This window comes from Schistocerca serialis, unplaced genomic scaffold (assembly GCF_023864345.2).
Source record: "Schistocerca serialis cubense isolate TAMUIC-IGC-003099 unplaced genomic scaffold, iqSchSeri2.2 HiC_scaffold_1400, whole genome shotgun sequence".
NCBI lineage: Eukaryota > Metazoa > Arthropoda > Insecta > Orthoptera > Acrididae > Schistocerca > Schistocerca serialis.
In genome coordinates this window covers 4,941,939-4,963,003 of record NW_026047626.1, presented here as the reverse complement: position 1 = coordinate 4,963,003, position 21,065 = coordinate 4,941,939, and the positions used below count along the sequence as shown (strand labels likewise).

Sequence of the window (21,065 nt, the reverse complement as noted above, 5' to 3'; positions counted from 1 at the left end):
AGATTATCTGAGTAGCCGTCTTATATTGTTTGCGTATGATGCTGTCATTTATGGTCTTGTAAAGTCATCAAATGATCAAAATGACCTGCAAAATGATTTAGATAAGATATCTGTATGATGCGAAAAGTGGCAATTAACTGTAAATAAAGAAAAGTGTCAAGTTATTTACATGAACACTAAAAAAATCAACTAAATTTCGATAAAGCGATAAGTCACACAAATCTGATGGCTGTAAATTCAATTAAATACTTAGGAATTACAATTATAAATAACCTAAATTGGAACGATCACATTGATGCTATTGTGGGTAGAGCAAACCAAAGACTGCGATTCGTTGGCACAACACTTAGAAGGTGCAACAGGTCTACCAAAGAGACTGCTTACACTACACTTTTCCTCCCTATTCTCGAGTATTGCTGTGCGGTGTGGGATCCGCATCAGGTGGTACTGACGGATGACATCGAAAAACTACAAAGAAGGGCAGCTAGTTTTGTATTATCGTGAAATAGGGGAGATAGTGTCACAGACATGATACGTGAACTGGAGTGGCAATCATTAAAACAATGACGTTTTTCGTTGCGACGGGATCTTCTAATGAAATTTCAATCACCCGTTATCTCCATCGAAAACATTCTATTGGTACCCACCTTCATAGGGAGATATGATCTTCACGATAAAATATGAGAAATCAGGGCTCAAACAGAAAAATTTTAGTGCTCGTTTTTCCCGCGCGCCGTTAGAGAGTGGAACGTTAGAGGGACTGCTTGAAGGTGGTTCATTGAACCCTCTCCCAGGCACTTTATTGTGAAAACAGAGTAATCACGTAGATGTAGATGTAGAAACTGTCCATTTTCTGCTAGGACAGCCACTGGAACCCTTTAAATGGTATACTTCGTTACATGGATTGTTCATATAGATGCTTGAGATCCAGGTAAAGATTGTAACTTAAATTACCAGAGGGCCTGTACTCCACATCACTCATTTATGGGTTATTCACGCCTGTGAATACCATATTTAAAGAAGAGCAACATATCAGAAATGGTCAGCAGAACAATGTTGACAAACATCTTCCTTAACATTGCATCCCACGAAAGCCCAGGTGCCATCAAGTGGAAGGCAGTATGCGTACATTTCAGAACTTCTTGAAGATTTCCATGAGCAGCATTCCGCATCAACTGGCATATTCGTTTAAATCAGTGACTCCAAACTCCAGCCAAATATTAACCTTGTACTCACACTCCACATCCGTTATGATAATGCTTGTTAATTCACTAGAGAATGTGGCTGAGTTGGCAATGTTGTTTCATTGATTCTCTCCCTTGGTGATATCACGTATCAGCACCACATCATGGGGGTCACAGGAACTGAATTGCAAGTTACTGTCTGACGCCAATACTGATCCTGTGGAATCTGGTGGACCCAGCCATCGCGGCCAGTGAGCTATGTGTTCATACGTCGAGCGCTCTCTGCGGCTGCAATATGGGATGGCTAGTGAAAGCGGCTCAGCCTGCTCGCACTAGGAGCCTCTTCGTTAGGGATGCCACTCCGATTCCGCCAAGTCACAACTCCCAAATTACTGTTGTTGCTATTGTTCGAGCTGAACGCTATATCTTATTCCACCATTTGTAATGAGTCTTTGCATGTTTGGGGAAAACACAGTTAAGTAAATATTCTGTTTGCTGTGTTACTTGTACACTAACCACTTCTGCTCCCGTCCTACTTTGTTATGTCAATGGCTGACGTCTGCCTCTGTTGCCCACCTTACCTTACCGCTGTGCATGAAAGCATACAGAACGCCATCGAATTCAAGTATTTATGAGGAAAGCCACCCGTTGTGGCCGAGTGGTTGTAGGCACTTCAGTCTGGAACCGCGTCACCGCTACGGTCGCAGGTTCGAATCCTGCCTCGGGCATGGATGTGTGTGATGTCCTTAGGTTAGTTAGGTTTAAGTAGTTCTAAGGTCTAGGGAACTGGTGACCTCAGTTGTTAAGTCCCATAGTGCTCAGAGCCATTTGAGCCATTTATGTGGAAACCCACTCTTCTTCGTCACAAGGTGAAACTTCGATCATCTGGATCTGTGGCTCTGGTGATATGCTTATCCTTAAAATGCATTGTATCAGTATGTTTCTAAAGAGACCGATGCATGGAGTAAAGTGCATCCAGGAAGCAAAGCATTATTCCTGGCATGATTCTCTTTGAAAATGAGATGTACTTTTCAATAGCGTCAGGAATGACATAGACCTTATCAGCTTTGAACGAGAAATCACCCAAGTACTGAACCAGAAAGTGGTTATCATACCCAATCAAATAGTGTAAAAAGATGGGTATTTGCCATGGCAACTGGTACTTCCAGATGCGTGTGTTGAATTTCCCTGTTAGGTGACAATGGCCACGATGAAGAGATACCTCATCTCTATCAAACAGCAGCCCACAAATACAGCAATCAAATGACATACTACGGATCGTTCTACTCTGAGTTGGTCATGGGGGACGTTGTCACTATAGGCATAATCAGCTTTCCACATAAGTTCTTAGAGCTCAGCGAGCAACTATCTCGAAGGATTTTCCCCAACATACATTTGAATTTGTTGGGACTACAGTCATACATGCATGCAATGTATTATGCAGCTGCATATGGTACAAGCCATTCTATGAAGATGGTATGGAAGGCAGGGGGATCGCCTTCAGAATGTGTCACAGGAACTAAGAGTCACTCTAGAACAGTGTACATAACTAAGGGACATGGCTCCTGGTGGTGGTCGTTCTTACATTTTAAGAACTTTTTGTCTTCAGTAGGCTTTTCCACGTGTACCAGTTCATGGATTGAGGAGTCAATGAAGTGTCTTTCAAGATATTCACCCCTGGTGAATGACTTGAGACATCTATGGCAGAAATGTAGTGTACCACAGTGTTTCTACACGTGGGCAGAAACAAGTGTGGCATGTGTTTTATCCAAATTGCACTCGGAGATTAGAGACAGGTCTCTGCATCTGGAACATTTACCTGTTAACTTGAAGAAGTAGTGTCGTCCCATTGCTTTAGGGTTCACTTAATTGTTATTCAAGGTCTGCTCATGGTCGTGTTCATTTCTGGGTTATTATCTCCAAGGGTGCACACATGAATCGCATAATTGAAATTCTGGATGTCAAATTTTGGAATGTCCTACAGATTTACAGAAAATGCTGTGGACACTATGATGGCAGGGGACATTATATCTTTTGTATGTATTCGAATGATATACATGACTAGGGTAATTTCTATTGCTGGCCATAAGCGACAATGTAAAGCAATATACATCCCCTTTGGCAGTATTCCAGACATAAATGCACGCATTTTTAGCAGCTACATCTTTTGGAAGAGAGTTGTAACTAGACCTCCAATACTTGGAACAAAGCCATGTGAGTAAAAGTCTAGGTGGAGTACGCTGCTGGGTGCCTCACCAGACCCCCTTCCCTGCATCTCAGGAAAAAGGCCCCACATAACACTCTTATAAAAGTTCTGAACTACTCTGCGACCGACTCACCCCATGATACGATGACAGTTCACCTCCATATTTTGACGACGCTGCTCTCCTCAAAACCATTTCGTGTTTCAGGGAGTGCGTCAGCTTACATTACAGAACTGCCTTGCACTTAATGGCGGGATACTGTCGATGTATCCAGGGAGCTCCGTTTCCAAAACTACTTGACAAGCACGAAGGAAAGTGGCAGGATCTCGGGAGCTCGCATTCAGATGGTCAGTTTGAGCAGATGAGATAATTTCCGAAATGTGCCAGTGATCATTGAGTAGTGAAGTACGGCAGTACTATCTACTCTCTAATCCTTAATAGCACAGATGTGAGTACTGCAGCTACTAGACGCGACTCGGTGTCACGGCGATCTCTGGTGGTGATGCTTGCGAGATGGGCAAGGTCGTTGAGAGCGCTTTCAAGATAATTGCAAACAGGCCAGAATTGAACTGCTGTTCGACAGGCAGGTCTGGAACTTTGAGGGCCAGTGTTGCACCACAGATGTCACTAGTCCTGGAATGCCTCTGCCTTGTGGTCAGTCATAAGTACATCACCACAGTCATCAATGGGGCAGGCTGCTGATGCAATGACCAGCTGCTACTGATACAGCTGTTCTTGCTGGTGCTGTGGGTACGTCATGGGCAGCTATGGAGCATGCTGGATCATCATGGGTCGATCAGCTGCTGTTTGACGCACATGTCCACCACACTACCTCTCCCACATATCACATACAGAGACAGAAGGAGGAACCAATATTAATTATCATACATAATTTCAAAAAACAGAGTATATATGGGTCTATACTGTTTCTACGTACATTCAAAATTATCAGTGTCTCACAACAGGCCAGGCTGCATCATGGATGGCGGGAGAACTGCTGGAACACATATGGTGGGCACGGCTGCTGCACAGCCAGATGCAGCTGTACCATCGTCAGTGGGCCTGCTGCTGCTACATGTGAAAGTCTTCCACACAGCACCTCCTCCATATAATGCAACAAAAGTTGGTCAACCTCGACACGTGCATCGAGTGCACCAGCAAACAGAGAATAGATCACCTAACATTAGTAATCAATGCATGCAGTTGTGTTTGTTGATAGAAGAATGACACCTACTTCATATATTCTCTATTTTATGGCCAACATTATGCTCCATGAGCTAATGTTGAAGAAAAAGGTGAACAAATTCACCTGGTACGCATTGTTCAGTGCGCCTACAAGAAAACATACCAACATACCATTAGCAGTGCAAGAATGCAATTTTTTTGTTGGGTGATAGGAGAACTTCTGCTCATATCTGTGGTATTCGAAGTTTGGTGTCATCGATTGTGGGGTGGGTTCAGAAGGTGTCTCCTGCCTGTTGTTTTCATCACTAACGAGAATGGTACACTGAGCTGGAGTCAACCCAATTGTTACTGGACTCAGCTGTTAGATTTGATCCATCCCCAATTCCTTGATCTGACTGAAGATTTCTGCAAAAGACAGAAATAAAAAGCGTATTGTTAGACATCTGTGCACATACACATATGAAGATGGAGAGAGGGGAGAGAAACTCGTAATCACTTTCACATGAACCAGAATTCAAGCAGAAGCCTTCCTCACGAGTGCAAAGCTGCCTAACCAGATCCTGAAATGCAATGGCGCTCAACATAGGCGACAGGATGCTCAGAACTGCAATGGGTGGAGGAGAAGGAAACTTGCCATCTGATAGGGAGTTATAAAAGAAGGTAACACACACAAACACAGAGATGAGAGCTGAAATTACTTCTGTATACCTATGTTGAAAGCAGCAACACAGTGCTTCATAATGCTGAAAGGGTCTAGGGTTGAAGAAGAGCGGTTGTGACAGCAGTATCAAAGAATGAAAGGACAGTAACTGTTGAGAAGCACTAACCAGTTTGCTCAATACATTATGAGAGAAAGGAATGGAGGGATAGCGAGTTGAGAGCCACCCATGAGTAGCTCTGAGGAGATGACACCTGTCAAGTAGGTGAGTGCCACACATTCCAGGAACACATCACTGCCTCGTCGAATTGACTCCTGCATTCATAGGTATGGGTGACTAGGACTTTGTCTGCAGTATCCGACGAGCAAGAGAATAGTTTATTTTCCCACCACATTGTGGCAGCACTATCACGCTTGTGTCATGGGCGTAGCCTTCACACAGCACTGGTGGTGGTATGTTTCAGTAGGGGTGCACAGTATAACGCACTATGTGAGCTACCTAGCACCCGGTGGGGAATAAAATACTCCACAGGTTGTAGAAGCAATGAGCAGTAGTCACAACCTGGCAACAGCATAGCAGCCACCACTAGGTGGAGAGTCTTATGCACGCAAGCAGCTAACATAGGTTAGTTCCGAGCTGGTCTGGGCCCCAGCCCAGAGCTGGCTACTACCTGAAGAGTACTGCCCACACACTACTATGATACTCCTGGTGGCTACCTTGATCCTGGGAGCCAGTCGAGTGACACTGCCCTCACCCACCTGAAGCGCTGAATGCTTACATACAACATAGCTATTATGCATAGGAAGAACATACGTTTTCCAGAAGAGGTGTGTACCCCAGTTCATTTATTAGATGATTGGCCACTTACCTTGTACAGAAAGGCTCATGTGGGTCCTTGGATGCAGGCAGCTGTCATTAATCGCTTGACTGGCAGTTTATCGAGAATGCCATCACCACCTCCACTGATTACCTTACTAGCACTCATGGGAAGCACCCTGTTGTACCGCAGTTTCGAGCGTTCACTCAGCTGATTAGTAATTAATAAAACCCAAGACATTTCGCTAACGTGCTGTTCCCTCTATCCTTATGAGATATTCTACGAGAAACACATTTAACCCGGATCTTTTGTGCCATTCCTCTGTGTAAAAACTTCCTGCAATTTCTTCACCAGCGCCGTTCTTTAAGGTGTGTGTTCTAACATTTGTTCCCTGTGCTCTGGACACTGTAAAGGTCACCATTGAGCAGCTAGGAAAGTAAGACTTCTGAGACAAAATTTTGTATTTTGAAATAAGCACTAAATCACCTACTATGACTTTCTGACTGCGTGGATCCACCATCTTAATCCTCTTGTATGCTATATTCAGAAGTCCATTATCAAGTGGATGGACAGCTGTCTTCAGTTAGATTATACACTCCAATAATTTGTTGGAGAATGTCTCCACATGTGTGAAAGCCATCCACATATGGTTCTTAATGGTTAACTCCTCACAAACAGCCCATAAAGGCCCAATAATACCGACCGGCCACCGTGTCATCCTCTGCCCACATGCGTCACTGGACGTGGATACAGATGGGCATGTGGTCAGCACACCACTCTCCCAGCCGTTATCAGGTTATAAGTCTGGAGCAACTACTTCTCAGTCAAGTGGGTCCTCAGTCAAGTAGCTGCTCAGCAGACCAGATGGTCACCCATCCAAGAGATATCCCAACCTGACAGCACTTTACTTCATTGATCTTACGGGAACTGCGGTTGCCACTGAGGCAAGGCGCTTGTTTGTGCTCATACGTTCTCCAATACTCTCTTTCATGTGGGAGAATGTTGAATAGTGGTTTATCCCTTATCGCTCCATTACCAGCTTGATGTCCTTATTGTAATATTCACCTGTGTCATCATTCTGCAGTTTGTCTGGACACCAATTCCTACAGTTCTGAAGCAATTGTTCAAACGCCTGCACCTCGTTACTCCCTGTCTTTGCCTTCAGAGGAGCTGCCCAGGAAAATTTGGAACACATATCTGTGATCATTAAGATATATTTCAACCTGCATTCATTCATGAGTTTGCTGTTGCATCCACGAGATCGGCCTGTCATAGATTATCCAAATTATGTACTATAGCTCTTCTGCATTGGAAGATTCTGCGATAGCACTCGTGAAGTTTACGGATCACTGTCTCCACTATTATTGTTCAGCAATGCGACTTTCTCGTAGCTCTGAGATGATGGATATTCCATTCGTGTGCACTGTATTCACTGCTGCTGATGCCGTCAGTAGTTGGAGCCGATACATGTTTTCGTTAGGATCATTGTAATACGTGTACTCCAGAGGTAATGTGTTCAGCATTTCATGCTAAATGTCAAAGGCATGCTGCTTAACATTGGTCTAATAATGTTAATGTATATCCTACTGTTTCTGATTTCCATGGTCTTTTTGGGGTATTCCCTTTTGTATGGTAGTCATACGTAATATGTCAGCAATATTTTTCTTTCAGCAAATACTTTTAAAGGTTTGATGGTTTTAGGTCCACTAAACCAGATGTCCATTCACACACCCTTGTCTTTAAGGTGTTCTTCGTTAAGCTTATATGTAGCTTTCCCTAAATACAGGGATGATTTCGACTGCCCACTCCTTCGTCCTCTTCCTCTTCTTCTTCTTCTTCTTCTACTACTTCTCTTTCTTCTTCTACTACTACCACTACCACCATTCGCCACCACCACCAAGAACAGTTAAATACTTCCAGTTACGGGTCTAAACGTTTCAGAGAGACACTTTTCACTATCCAGCTATCCCCAGGGACGCAATTTATGGCGAGTAGCTTTCAACACTTATAGGACCATGTGTTTTGTTGGTATCCTGTTGCCTACTAATCAAACTTCGAGACGGAATGCAACTTATTTACTGTGGGGTTCTGCCATTGGACTCAACTGTCGTAGCTGCTGCCTTGATAATGCCCTCCAATACCGCTAACCTTTTGCTGACTGTTTGCTCAGTTGAGTGGAGCCTGTCATTCGGCTGGGATTCCTCTTTCAGAGCTGCTGCCTTGACACAGTTATCCTAATCTGACACTGAAGGTCTCGATTTTTCTATTGATGAGCCCACTGCAGCCATGCAAACTTGAACATAGCCTACAGTATAGCGACACGATTACAGCTTGGTACACTAGCTTTTATACAGAATCTCGTCGAAGTTTTGTCTATATCGCCACTCATTCAGTTTCTTCAGTTTATCAATAATCAGAAAATCATATTGCGAGTTATCGCATCAATCCCAACATTTCAGCAAATGACATGTCGGTTCCTTCATGAGTTTAGTAAACGTACTTGAAATTCAGATTGTCCTACCTGAAAGGTTTGCAGTATCCCGGATCAAATGTTTTAGGACCCATGAGTATATCTGGCTGAAATTCAGTATATCAACTAGCGTCTATGAGCAAAGAATAAATATTTTCTGATTTCATTCTGATTTCTCACTGCAATGTGGTCAAATTTGAACACACTATTTGACTTCACTTTTTCAGGGGATGGACTATCGACTCTTTCGCTGAACGTTTGGTACATAGATTCCACCTTAAGCGATTCAACTGATCATAGGTAGGCCACACCAAACGTTTTCTGAACCATAACCAGAGCCTTTCTGATGATTAGGGCTACTGAGCATTTCCTGTGCATGCAAAGAGATAAACCAGGATTCACAACTCCCAAACAGGGTACACGCTGCTGTTGATGACGCAGACACGGAAAATCAATGTAATCCGGCGGCGTAGACGCCGTCCATGGTAGCTATCGGTTGAAAGCTGATGGAGTGAATACCTCATGTGATCACTCAACAGCAGGCAGCTTCGTTTCAGAGGCGCAACAGTCGTACTGGCCAAAGTGCCACCCAATGTGACATGCAGCAGATGTGTGTGTGGGTGTTCTGAAACTTGGTGACGACTCTGAGTTGGTACACCAACACATTACCTGTAGACGTTATTATACTTGCAGTATTCAGAAGTGTTGGTCACAGTAGCACTTAATAAATTAAATAGAATCTGTGTTGGTATTCCTAACCATCAACTTAACCACAGCCTCAGGCTTCACACACTAATGCATGGTAGGAGCCCATCTGCTTATCATAACATCAATGTCTCGTATAACGTTCGATTTTCATATCCTCCACTTCGTGTCAATCGTAAATTCATAGCCCAATTTTTCTACATTATTTGTCCGCCTCAATAGCTGAGGAGTCAGTGCGTCAGAATGACATGCTGAGGGGCCTGGGTTCGATTCCTGGCTTCGTCGGAGATTTCCTCCGCTGAAGGACTGGGTATTGTGTTGTCTTTATCATCAATATCACCATCTGATCCCAATCGACGCTCAAGTCGCCGAAGTGGCGTCAACTAAGAAGACTTACACCAGGCGACTGGTCCACGCAATGGGAGACCCTAGCCACACGACATTTCACTGTATTAAGTAATGAAAAAAAAAATCACACACACACACACTTTCTACAGTGGTTACACTTCACATCCCAGACATTTGCGTCTATCTCCACTGCCAAAATTCACAGATTACTTTAAGGATTTCTTATGTGCAATCGTTGTTTCTTGTGTCCTTACGGAAATGTGCTTTCATAGTTGTATTGCATAACCTCTTTCTCATTAATTTCAACCATATTGACTCCTTCCTCCTCCAGGAAATCCCTCAATCACAGTCTGACAGTACGAGTACACTGAATACAGTAACGAAACAGAATTTTTAATTTCAGCAGAGTGACACCCTCTTGTCAGTTACAAGGCATACACTGTCTCAGCTTACCTTACTGAAGTTCCACAAATATTCATTCGACTTAAGAGTCATTTGATGCTCAATGCTCACCTGCTTAGTGAGAGTTCTCGTTCGTCAGCGTAAATCAATTCTGTATCTTTCTTTTTCATAAGAATAGCTTCATACAAGAAGTTCTCTGCCTTGTTTAACATCCGTGTCTCTAACAGCCAGGTGTCTAACACAGAATCCACATAGACCATCTGATGATCACAATATCACATTAACAATATCATGAGAAGGAAAGTAGCTACTCACTATATAGCACAGATGCTGAGTCACAGATATGCAATACGAAGAGACTCTCTCAATTAAGGCTTTTGGCCACTGGCTTTCGTCAAGAACACACACACATACACATACACACACAGTCACGCAAACGCAACTCACAAACACGACTGCAGTCTCACGCTTCTGAGGCCACACTGGCAGCGGCAGTACCAGTGCATGATGGGAGTGGCGACTGGGTGGGGGAAAGGAGGAGGCCATGGGCAGGGAGACTGCCTGAGGCTGCAGTCGTTTCTGAGTTGTGTTAGCATGATTGTGTTTGTATGTATATGTGTGTCTACTGTTGACGAAAGCCAATGGCCGAAAGCTTTAATTGTGAGAGTCTTTTTGTAGTGCATATCTGAGGCTCAGCATCTCTGCTATATGGCGAGTAGCTACTTTCTGTCTCATGAAAGTGTTACATTCCATCCCACATTTTCCATTGTTTGATAGTATCACATGAAGTATATTTAAAGGCTACAGCCATTGTAATATTGCTCTTATTGCAGATACACATTCAAACTTTGCTGCCCAGTAGTTGCTCTATCAGTGGAGCATAAGTATAGACCTTTGCGTATACCGTTTATCTGTGGTTTATTTCGTACATATTATGGTCTAATACGCTAAGCTGGTGGTATGGGAAATTCAGGAGGAAAAATGTGTGAACTGATTACCTCAACGGTGTCCAACTGCTTAGCTCAGTGGTACCGTGCATACATACAATGCAGTGGGCCCAGGTTCAATTCCCGGCAGGTTTGGACATTTTTCCCACTCGTGGACTGGATCTTGTGTTGTTCTCGTCATCATTTCATCCTCATCAACAGCACACAAGTCGCCGAATGTGGCGTCGACTGAAATGAGACTTGCACTCAGCAGCTGAACTTCCCCAGATGGGGCCTCCCAGCCAAAAATATCATATAATCATTTCTTGTACCTCAATGGTACATCTTAGTGGAGCGACTATTGTCGTTCACACCATGTGTTGTATTTTTTTGTGTTTGGACAAGCCCTCAGTAGCACTGTGTATGGTAGGCTGCTACCTGCCCTCCACGTGAGTACACCTCCACTCACTGCTTGTCTCTGTACAGTGTTCCAGCCACCCCAGAGAGCAGACTGGCAGCCAGCACTCTGCCGCACAGCGACCACGGCGACCACAGCAGGACTCCTGTCGCAACTGCGCCGACGACAACCGCCGACAACACCCCTGCAGCTGGTGACACCACCGTCTCTCGCCTGCAGTGAGTTCTGTCTCTATACGTGCACGTTTTACGCCTTCACATTGGAACTTGTTCAGTTTCAAGTTTGAGTGTCATACCTTTGACTCTCCATTTTCTCTTGATTCAGCATGTGGGACATGACCAGTTATGAAAATGGATATTTCATTAGACTCAGTGAAATGTGGGTGTTGAAATTTCCTGTCAGATTATAACCGTGTGCCAGGTAGAGACTCGAACTCAGAAACTTTGTCTATCGCGCGGGATTAGCTGTGCCTTGTAAGGCTCTGCAGTCATGGACTGTGCAGCTGGTCCCACCAGAGGTTCGACTCCTCCCTCGGGCATGGGTGTGTGTTTGTCCTTAGGATAATTTAGGTTCAGTAGTGTGTAAGCTTAGGGACTGATGACCTTAGCAGTTAAGTCCCATAAGATTTCACACATTTAAAAAAAAAGAAAAAGAAAAAAAAGTTTGTCTTTTGCTGACAAGAGCTCTATGGTCTGAGCTACCTGAGCATGACTCTCAACCCGTCTTCAAAGCTTTCTTCCGCCAGTACCTCGTCTCCTGCCTTCCAAACTTGACAGATGCTCTCCAGCATAACTTGCAAGACCAGCTAGCACTCCTGGAAGAAAGCATATTGCAGAGGCATGGCTTAGCCACAGCCTGGGGGATGTTAATAAAATTTTCACTCTGCATTGGATTGCCCTCTGATATCAAACATCCTGGCAGATTAAAACTGTGTTCATTCAGCGATGCTACCTCCTTGTTGTCTGACATGATCGATCTGATCCACGATGACGGCAATGCCTGCCCTGACGCCCCCATGCAGTTTAACACGAGGCCCCTATCGCATTCTAATGGCCCAAAAGCTGGATATTGTAGGATTCAGGTAGCCAGGCAAGTGAAGACTCGCAATAAAGCTTCTTTAAAACCCCTCAGTTGCGGATAATGCTGTTTCACGTGAATACTCGACATCGCCATCTCATTCAGAGTTCGCTCAACAGAGGGCGCTGTTTATGCCACTTTTCTACCTTATCCGGACTGGAAACAATGCTAAAAATTTAACAAAAGTACTACTCTCTCCCAGCCGTCTGCCACTCACATGATTATTTACATACCTGTTGATGGTGTGTATGTGTATGAAGTTATATTGACAGCATACCAAGTCTTCTTGATGCATCACTTTCATTTTTAATTTATTTGTGATTGTGTAGTATTATTTTTTCAGGATAAAATTCAGCCATCAGTTGCAAATAAGTTTCATTATGGTTTACCAGTTCAGACAAATAATTTTTTTTATCTTCAGAAGCCTACAAAATTAGTGATATTATAAATCGTTAGACCTTGACTCTACATTTATGAGAAGCTTAAATATTATATTACTGAAAAATACTACTTAAAAATTTTTGTGACTAAAGCTTTATCGCTTCATATTAATTTTATACATGATATGTAAGTACTGTTTCTTTCTTGTACTGTTAGTCAGTTCCTACATTTATACAAAAAAGATTTTCCCATAATTTTTGTACTTATGATATAGGCCAGTTTGAATGTTTTACTTCTGATGAAGGCACTCTTGGTAGTGCCGGAACTAGGTCAAAAGACTTAATATTTGCCACCGACGGGTTTTATTGCTTTAATTTTACTTTGAAAACAGTTGCTGACCACGCAGCCATGTTTAAAATTTTAATATTACAGAAACTTACTTAATGTCTTTTTAGCAGATGTCAATATCTCCTTCATAGAAGCATACTGCCATGGTAAGTCTAGAAATGTGCATATTGTGTGCGATTATTTTAAAAACATTTTATGCTTCACATAAATATATAGCCAAGTTCTAAGGATTTATGGTATCCATAATTTTGTACGCTTCTAAAGATGACAAATTAATTTATCGAAACCTGTAAACCCCCATAAAATATATTTGCAACTGATGACTGAATTTTATGCTGGAAGGAAGTCACATTTTGTCTGACAGCGCATTACGAATTTTGAAATAGGAGCTTGGTAACAATTTACTTACTCGTTTTTTTGTTTTTACATCGCTCTTTGGATTCATAGAGTGAATAGCGTTCAGTTTCGACACTCAATGTCATACCTTTCCTTCAAAATTGAGTAACTGCCTTTTACTCTTTACATTTAAAACAAATTATTGCCTTGTTTGTTTTATATTATGCGAAATCTGTGCGTCATGGTTTGAAGGGATCCTGTTTATTTGCTGCCTACCCACTTTGTTATGTGGTATTAAAGTACTATGTTAAAGACGTAATGTGATATGCAGTTGTCGCTTTAAAGTGGCCCAATTAGCCAGTCCCTATGTTCTCAGAGAACTCGGATGTCCTTCACTACATTCTATGCAACCAGTAGTCCCAAGAAATGACGTCATATATGCTAATGTACTCTCATAATACCTCACTGTTATAATGCTGAAAAAAATAGTGCACTATTTAAGAAGTTTCCAATTCGCTCAAGCTTTATTGTTGCAACAGTGCATATGGAGTATATGAAATGATTAGATTTAAAGATCAATAACACAGATAGTCCTATGGTACCAGGTATCGACCATGGTGAAACACCCACATTTCTACATGGTTTTAACCTCCACAGCACCAATGTAGGTGCTGACGTCCAGTTAATCGAACAGATAGCGAATACTGTCCTGGGATTTGTTACGCCTCGCCAGCTCGACCTGTTCGAGTAGTCCTGTCAGAGTTGTTAGTTGACGAGTCTCATAATTCAGTTCGTGTCCCATCATATCCCACATTTGCTCAATAGGAGATTTATCTGGGGATTATGCTGGCAGTGAAGTTGCTCCGTGTCTTACAGAGCGTGTCGACGTAATATGAAGCGCCGGCACATCGGCCAGGAACGTTATGGCAGAGAGGGCTGTGAGGCGGCGTCAGCCAATAGCACGCTGACGGACGTACAGCACTGATACAGGAGCGCCCTCTACACGAGGAGAATACAAGCGCCGCTCCGCCTGGCCGCAGACCGAGTTGAAGTCGAGCCGACGTACAAACACTACAGCAGTGACTTAAAAACTGTATTTGTTCACTTGTATTACGAAGTGTGTATACTGAAGAGTTTGCTTATGTTCGTCTTTCGCCCCTTGCTTGTGAGACGTCAATATCTCCCAAGTTTTATAATGAATTCCCTTAATACGATTTCCTTCAATTATTGTCTAGCGATCCGAGGAAGCAGCTTTCCTAGCCACCCTAAACTGGATGAGTGGGCAGAACACAAAACTGAGCATGTTGAGATTTACAGGCAGCTTGATGGTGTGCACTGTCCTGTTGGAATAACACAACATATTTCTGATGCAAGAATGGAAAAAGAAAAGGTCTAACAACATTCTGCTAGTACTGAGTGCTGAGTAGCGCCCTTTTCAGAATTGCCTAAGGTGAACGAGAATTGCAGCGTGTCGCAACCTAGACCATGACATCTGGAGTAGGACGAGAGTGTCTTGGACGAATTCACTCTACAACGTAGCACTCACAAGATCTACATAGTATGCACTAACAACCATCACTTGCGTGCAGCCAGAATCCACTTTCATCCCTGGAGACCACAGCGCGCCATTCCATGTTCCAAATGATCCTTCGACAGCTAAAGTCAAGTCATGCATGTCAATGGTGTTCACAAATGAAAGATGGACGAGAGTTGTGCATGTCGGCAGTCCCACTGCAAATAACCAGTTCACAACACTACGTGTTGACACATATGGCCTCACAAGATCTTTTATCTGTAGTGTGTTAGCTTTATGATCCGCCACTGCTGCCCTTACAATACAACGATCCAGACAGGTGTCTGTGCCACATGGCCTTCCAAGACTTCATCTATGAGTGTCAGAATATTCAGCTGACTACTGATATCTGCATCGTATACAAGTGATACCATATGGCCAACTTATGTGACAGTTCTCTGAAAGGACAATCCCGCCACTCAAAGCCCACAATTTTACCCCTTCCAAATTCGCCCAGTTAGCTGCAGAGAGAACAAGTGTGTCTCTGTGGCATGGTTGCCTGCTTGCTTAAAACGTTTGCACCACTCTGCGCCTTCTGGCCGGAGCACTCATTGCAATAGGGTACACTCAGATGGCACACTATTAGCTACGCCACCAAGCTATATACCGTCTGAAGACACTGAAACCATTAACAGTACATCCAATATCGACCATTTGGCACATACCATCATTCGATCAAAACCGACGTCGTCTTTCTAAGTGTCTGGCAGAATATGTCCTTTTCAGTTTTTATTTTTAGTTTCTTCGTACTTTAGATGTATTTTTTTGTTTCCTTTAGATACCAGGCATGGAATAACACAAAGTGATATGTAGCAACTAAGATCTGACCATCTGTGTGTTCTACAGACCTATCTATGACACACAAGCTAAAACCATCATCTGATGAAAATAGTACCACATTCAGTACATTTATCTCTGTCGTTCTAATTTCCGTACGTCTATAGGTGTTAGGTGTTCAGGGAGTATGGTTTCAATTAGTTGTATCTTTCAGTGTAAATGTTCTCTTGTACGTTATCTTCATTTCTGTTTAGTTTCCTACAATCTGTTCCTTCATATACTACACTATGTGATCAAACGTATCCGGACATCACCAGAAATATACATTTTTCATATTATATGCATTTTACTGCCACCTACAGCCAGGTACTCCATATCAGCGACCTCCGTGGTAATTAGACATCGTCAGAGACGAGAATAGGTCGCTCTGTGGAAGTCACAGAATTCGAAAATGGTCAGGTGACTGGGTGTCACATGGGTCATACGTCTGTACGCGAGATTTCCACACTGCTAAACATCCCTAGGTCTACTGTTTCCGATGTGATAGTGAAGTGGAAACGTGAAGCGACATGTACAGCACAAAAGCGTACAGGCCGACCTCGTTTGCTGACTGACAGAGACCGCCGACAGTTGAAGAGGGTCGTAATGTGTAATCACACAGTAATTCCAAACTGCATCGGGATCCACTGCAAGTATTATGACAGTGAGAAAACTTGGATTTCATGTTCGAGCCACACATTACGCCAGTAAATGCCACAAAGCTTGGTGTAAGGAGCGTGAACATTGGACGATTGAACAGCGGAAAAACGTTGTGTGGAGTTACAAAAATCATGGTACACAATGTGGCGATCCGATGGCTGGGTGTGGGTATGGCGAATGCTCGGTGAACGTCATCTGCCAGACTTTATAGTGCCGAAAGTAAAATTCGGAGTCGATGCTCTTATGTATATTTCTTGGAGAGGGCTCGCACGCCTTGTTGTTTTGCGTGGCACTGTCACAACACAGGCCTACATTGATGTTTTTAGCACCTTCTTGCTTCCCACTGTTGAAGAGCAATTCAGAGATTGCAATGGCATCTTTTAACACGATCGAACACCTGTTCATAATATACGGCCTGTGGCGGAGTTGTTACACGACAATTACATCTCTGTCATGGACTGGCCTCCACAAAGTCTTGACCTGAATCCTATAGAACACCTTTGGTATGTTGCGGAACGCCGACTTCGTGCCAGGCGTCACCGACCGACATCGATACCTCTCCTCAGTGCAGCACTCCATGAAGAATGGGTTGCCATTCCAGCAGCTGACAGAGCGTATGACTGCGAGAGTGGAAGCTGTCATCAAGGCTAAGGGTGGGCCAACACCATACTGAATTTCAGCATAACTGATGGAGGGCGCCACAAACTAGTAAGTCATTTTCGGTCAGGTGTCCGGATACTTCTGATCACATAATGTAAATTACTGGTGTGGGGAACTCAGAAGAAGCCGTGAATGAAGTGATTAGCTCAGTGCTAAGTCATTCAAGGTAATGATGCAGTTATTGTTGTTGTGTTGTACATCCTTCACCAGTATTTTCTGTATTAAACTGTGCTCTAGCCTCCATGTGAACATGCTATCACGTCTCCACGTCATGTCCCTCTGTGCAGCACGCCAGCCACCGCAGACGGCGAGACCACGGCCACCGCCCAGCCACACGGCAACTGCAGCGAGCAGAACCGGACTGCTGCCACCGCTGCGCCGCTCCCGCCCCTCTGCGAGATCCCCCCACCTGATGACCCTGACGTCTCTCGCTTGCGGTTAGTTCTGTCACCACACATGAATCAAGTACTATGGTAAAAGATTGAGATCTAACTTTACTGTATTTTTTTCGATGCAACAGATGTTATAGTTCTGAGGAAAAGTTGATCTTTTCATGACTTATGACGTTCAAGTAGGCGTGGGTCAAAGTGATCCTGAGCATACTCTTTGGATTACAAGTGTGATTCACTCATTGCGGTTATATGGGAAGATGCTATAAAATAAAGTTCTTTTCCATAGACAATGAATGTACCGGTGTGAAAGAAGCAGTTTCTATTTTAGTTTATGTATTTTTGTCTTCTAAATTAATTCTGTAGAGAATGGGTGTGGAATAGAGTTTTTACACATTGGATCTGCACGAGACATTGACTTTATGGGAACAAATAATGGAATTCTATTTCTGTGTTGGTCCTCAAAAAGAAATAATGAAGGAATACACCAGTAAGCAGGAAACGACAGAAATTACTATGTAGTGGGGAATAAGGATATGTTATATTGTGGGGTGTCTGTTCAAATTTCGTATCAGTACTGTATATTTATCTTTAAACGACTTCTTTGGACACTTCCACATGTAGTGAACATTGAAAATTTGTGGCACACTGAGATCTCTTGCTCATCACAAATAGTCATCTTAATAAACAGGCCACCTCATCTCATGGCCACACCTAGCTCAGACTTCTACTGTCACTTAAATTTACACCTTTGTTTCCCAGACACTACAATCTGAAGTTCATCTACACCATAATGGGAATAGCAACACTACTATAGTTGGGTAGTGAGAGGATAGTGGTTAACCCTACTGTGAGAGATTTGTGTGAGAACCTCTGATGGTAGTGTTTGGAAAGCCTTCATGGACATATCAGCCTCGATGACAGACTGAGTCCATTTTGTAGGTGTGCTCCTGTGAAGTTGTGGTTAAGAGGTCTCCTCCTTACTATTAGGAAATTCAGACACACCCACTGCGTGTGTTGATGAGTAGAGATGTGTGCAGCAGTGAACACTTCCCCAGTTCCGGAATATAGCGGGGATTTCCATGTGTGCTGAGTACAGTTTCTTCACTCATCGTATTTGACTGTACGAAAAAATACCGATATTTGACTGTGAATTGATAGGATTGCCACAGGATTGCCACACAACTTCACATCCATTGTTGTTAATGTTAAATTCAAATGCAGTACAACTGGCACTTGGATAGTACTAACATAGGCCCAGAAATGTGTGAGTGGACTTAAGAAAACATATTCCTTTCTGTACAGCGATTAAAGGATTTTGTACATTAATTAACTAAGATGGTCAGCCTCTTATGTGATCGAGCTGTGGGTCCAATGTCCATTTAAAAGATTCATACAGCATAGATAGACAACAGAATTTAACAAATGCTATTGATAATCAACAAAGATGCAGAACACTTATGGGAAGATGGAATGATCCATATCCTCCTTGTTAATTTTAGCAAATTGAAGGAACATTTTTTCTAAAAGAATTATACATATTGGTCTGAAATTTGGACTACATGTTCAGTGAATATTTCTCTACAAAGTTATAATGCTATGTTACGAAATATTTGTTTGTTTCTGTTTTACAATTTTTTTAAAAACAGATGCATATTTTTGTCTCTAAAATTTTACACTTTTTGTACTACAGCTCTTGAATTATACAATATTTTTTTTAAAATTTGTTATAAAAATGAAAGAAAAGAAGTAAACAATATTCTATATATATTTCACTAATATGCTTTTAGCAGTTTTTGAGAAAATGTTCTTCAAAGATGGAAATTTTAAAGTTACGAAAATGGCTTCCAAAGTTTTTTAATACATTCTTGCCCCATATGATGGACTACGAGCATCCTCGTCTTTTTTCAGTGTTAGTTTCCTTTTCAGTGTTCGTTTCTTCCCTTTTGCTGCATGTAGTAGGCTTTTGTCTCTTCTTCCTGCACCTCTTAGTCTTTGTTCAGCAATTAGGCCCATTGTCGAAATGGCTTTGTGTCCTGGTTGGAAACCTAAACGTTTCATCGCATCACATTTGATAAAGTTTCGCCGGCCGGGGTGGCTGAGCGGTTATAGGCGTTTCAGTCTGGAACCGCGCGACCGCTACAGTCGCAGGTTCGAGTTCTGCCTCAGGCATGGATGTATGTGATGTCCTTAGGAAAGTTAGGTTTAAGTAGTTCTAAGTTCTAGGGGACTGATGACCTCAGAGGTTAAGTCCCGTAGTGCTCAGAGCCATTTGAACCATTTGATAATGTTTCCTTCATTGTATGTTGCCACTGCATCATACACTCCAAAATGCAATGTTTTTATCTGTATAAACACTCTTTTGGGAATCCTAATCCAAATTAAATTATTTACACTTTCATTTGGATTTTGTGTTTTCCCATGCAAACACTTTTCCAATAAACTTGGCTGTGATAAATCTCTGAATATGGCCTTAATTACATCAATTCCAGCATTTGGCAAACTGTTTTCATGGGCATATTCCTTTCCTGTTTGGTACTTACACCATGAGTCATCACCTATGGGGCACAGTACATGTTGTGGGTGCTCATGTGTTGATGCATTATCAAAAACAATAATGCCCATATTGCTCTCCTCATATGCTCAATGCTTCTTGTATTTTGCCTAATTGCACACCCACAGTCCCTCTTCCTCCAAGGGTCTTACCATCACTAAGCTTCTGGGATCCTAAAAGTTTACACAAGTGAGCCCCCATGCACTTCTGCACGTGCTCAATGCACTCCTGTTTTTTAATGTGAATTTGATTGCCATAAGGTTTGAGTTCCTCTACAACTTTATATCACTTAGAATCACCATCTCCTAGATTCTTAGTGTATCGTACATTATACCACCCCTGTGATCTGGAAAAATTTGCTTTCACTCCCTCAACTTCCATCGTTCCACTCGTGCCATGAAAATTTGCTTCACAACTTTCGCTAAGTTCGTCCTTGGTATTGGCCTTACATCTACAACGTTTTGAGGGAATAGAAACATCAGTTAGTTTGCAACTGTCTCCACTGGTAGCTGTCACAATACCATTTAGAGATTTATGACCTCTACGTTGCCATGAGCCATCTAAAGCAACAGTTAAATCTCTACAATTCCCATTATCTGTCACAGCTTCTTCAACTGCTTTCTTCATTGTTGCTTCAGCAATATCTTCTGCAGAAGATCCCACCAATTCATTATAAAGTCCAAACTAGGTTGGCGATTTTAGCAAGTTCATAATTCCACACAACATTGTCCCTGCAGCACTGCCCTTGACAATTCAACGCAAGCCATACACTAGCCTAACATTTACATCATACACCGTCTTTCCACTATTACCACTACAAGGAATACTGTGATAATTAGAAAACGAAACTTCTGCAGCACATTTGTTACACTTCAATAACAGTTTACATGCCAAGCCAATGTGTGAAGTTATTTTCAATTCCAGTCCTCTTGCTTTGCAAATTTGGCATAATA

General features: G+C 42.6%; 1 protein-coding gene across 3 annotated transcripts in view; it reads left to right on the top strand.

Annotated features, from left to right (window-relative positions):
* LOC126442673 (poly [ADP-ribose] polymerase tankyrase-1-like) overlaps positions 1–21,065 on the top strand; it is a 96,549-nt gene that overhangs the window by 55,778 nt on the left and 19,706 nt on the right. For all 3 annotated transcript variants that reach the window (XM_050090723.1, XM_050090724.1, XM_050090725.1), the window contains exons 5-6: positions 11,387–11,536; positions 17,457–17,606. In XM_050090723.1, the coding sequence (XP_049946680.1) occupies positions 11,387–11,536; positions 17,457–17,606 (300 nt within the window). The remainder of the gene's footprint in view (positions 1–11,386; positions 11,537–17,456; positions 17,607–21,065) is intronic.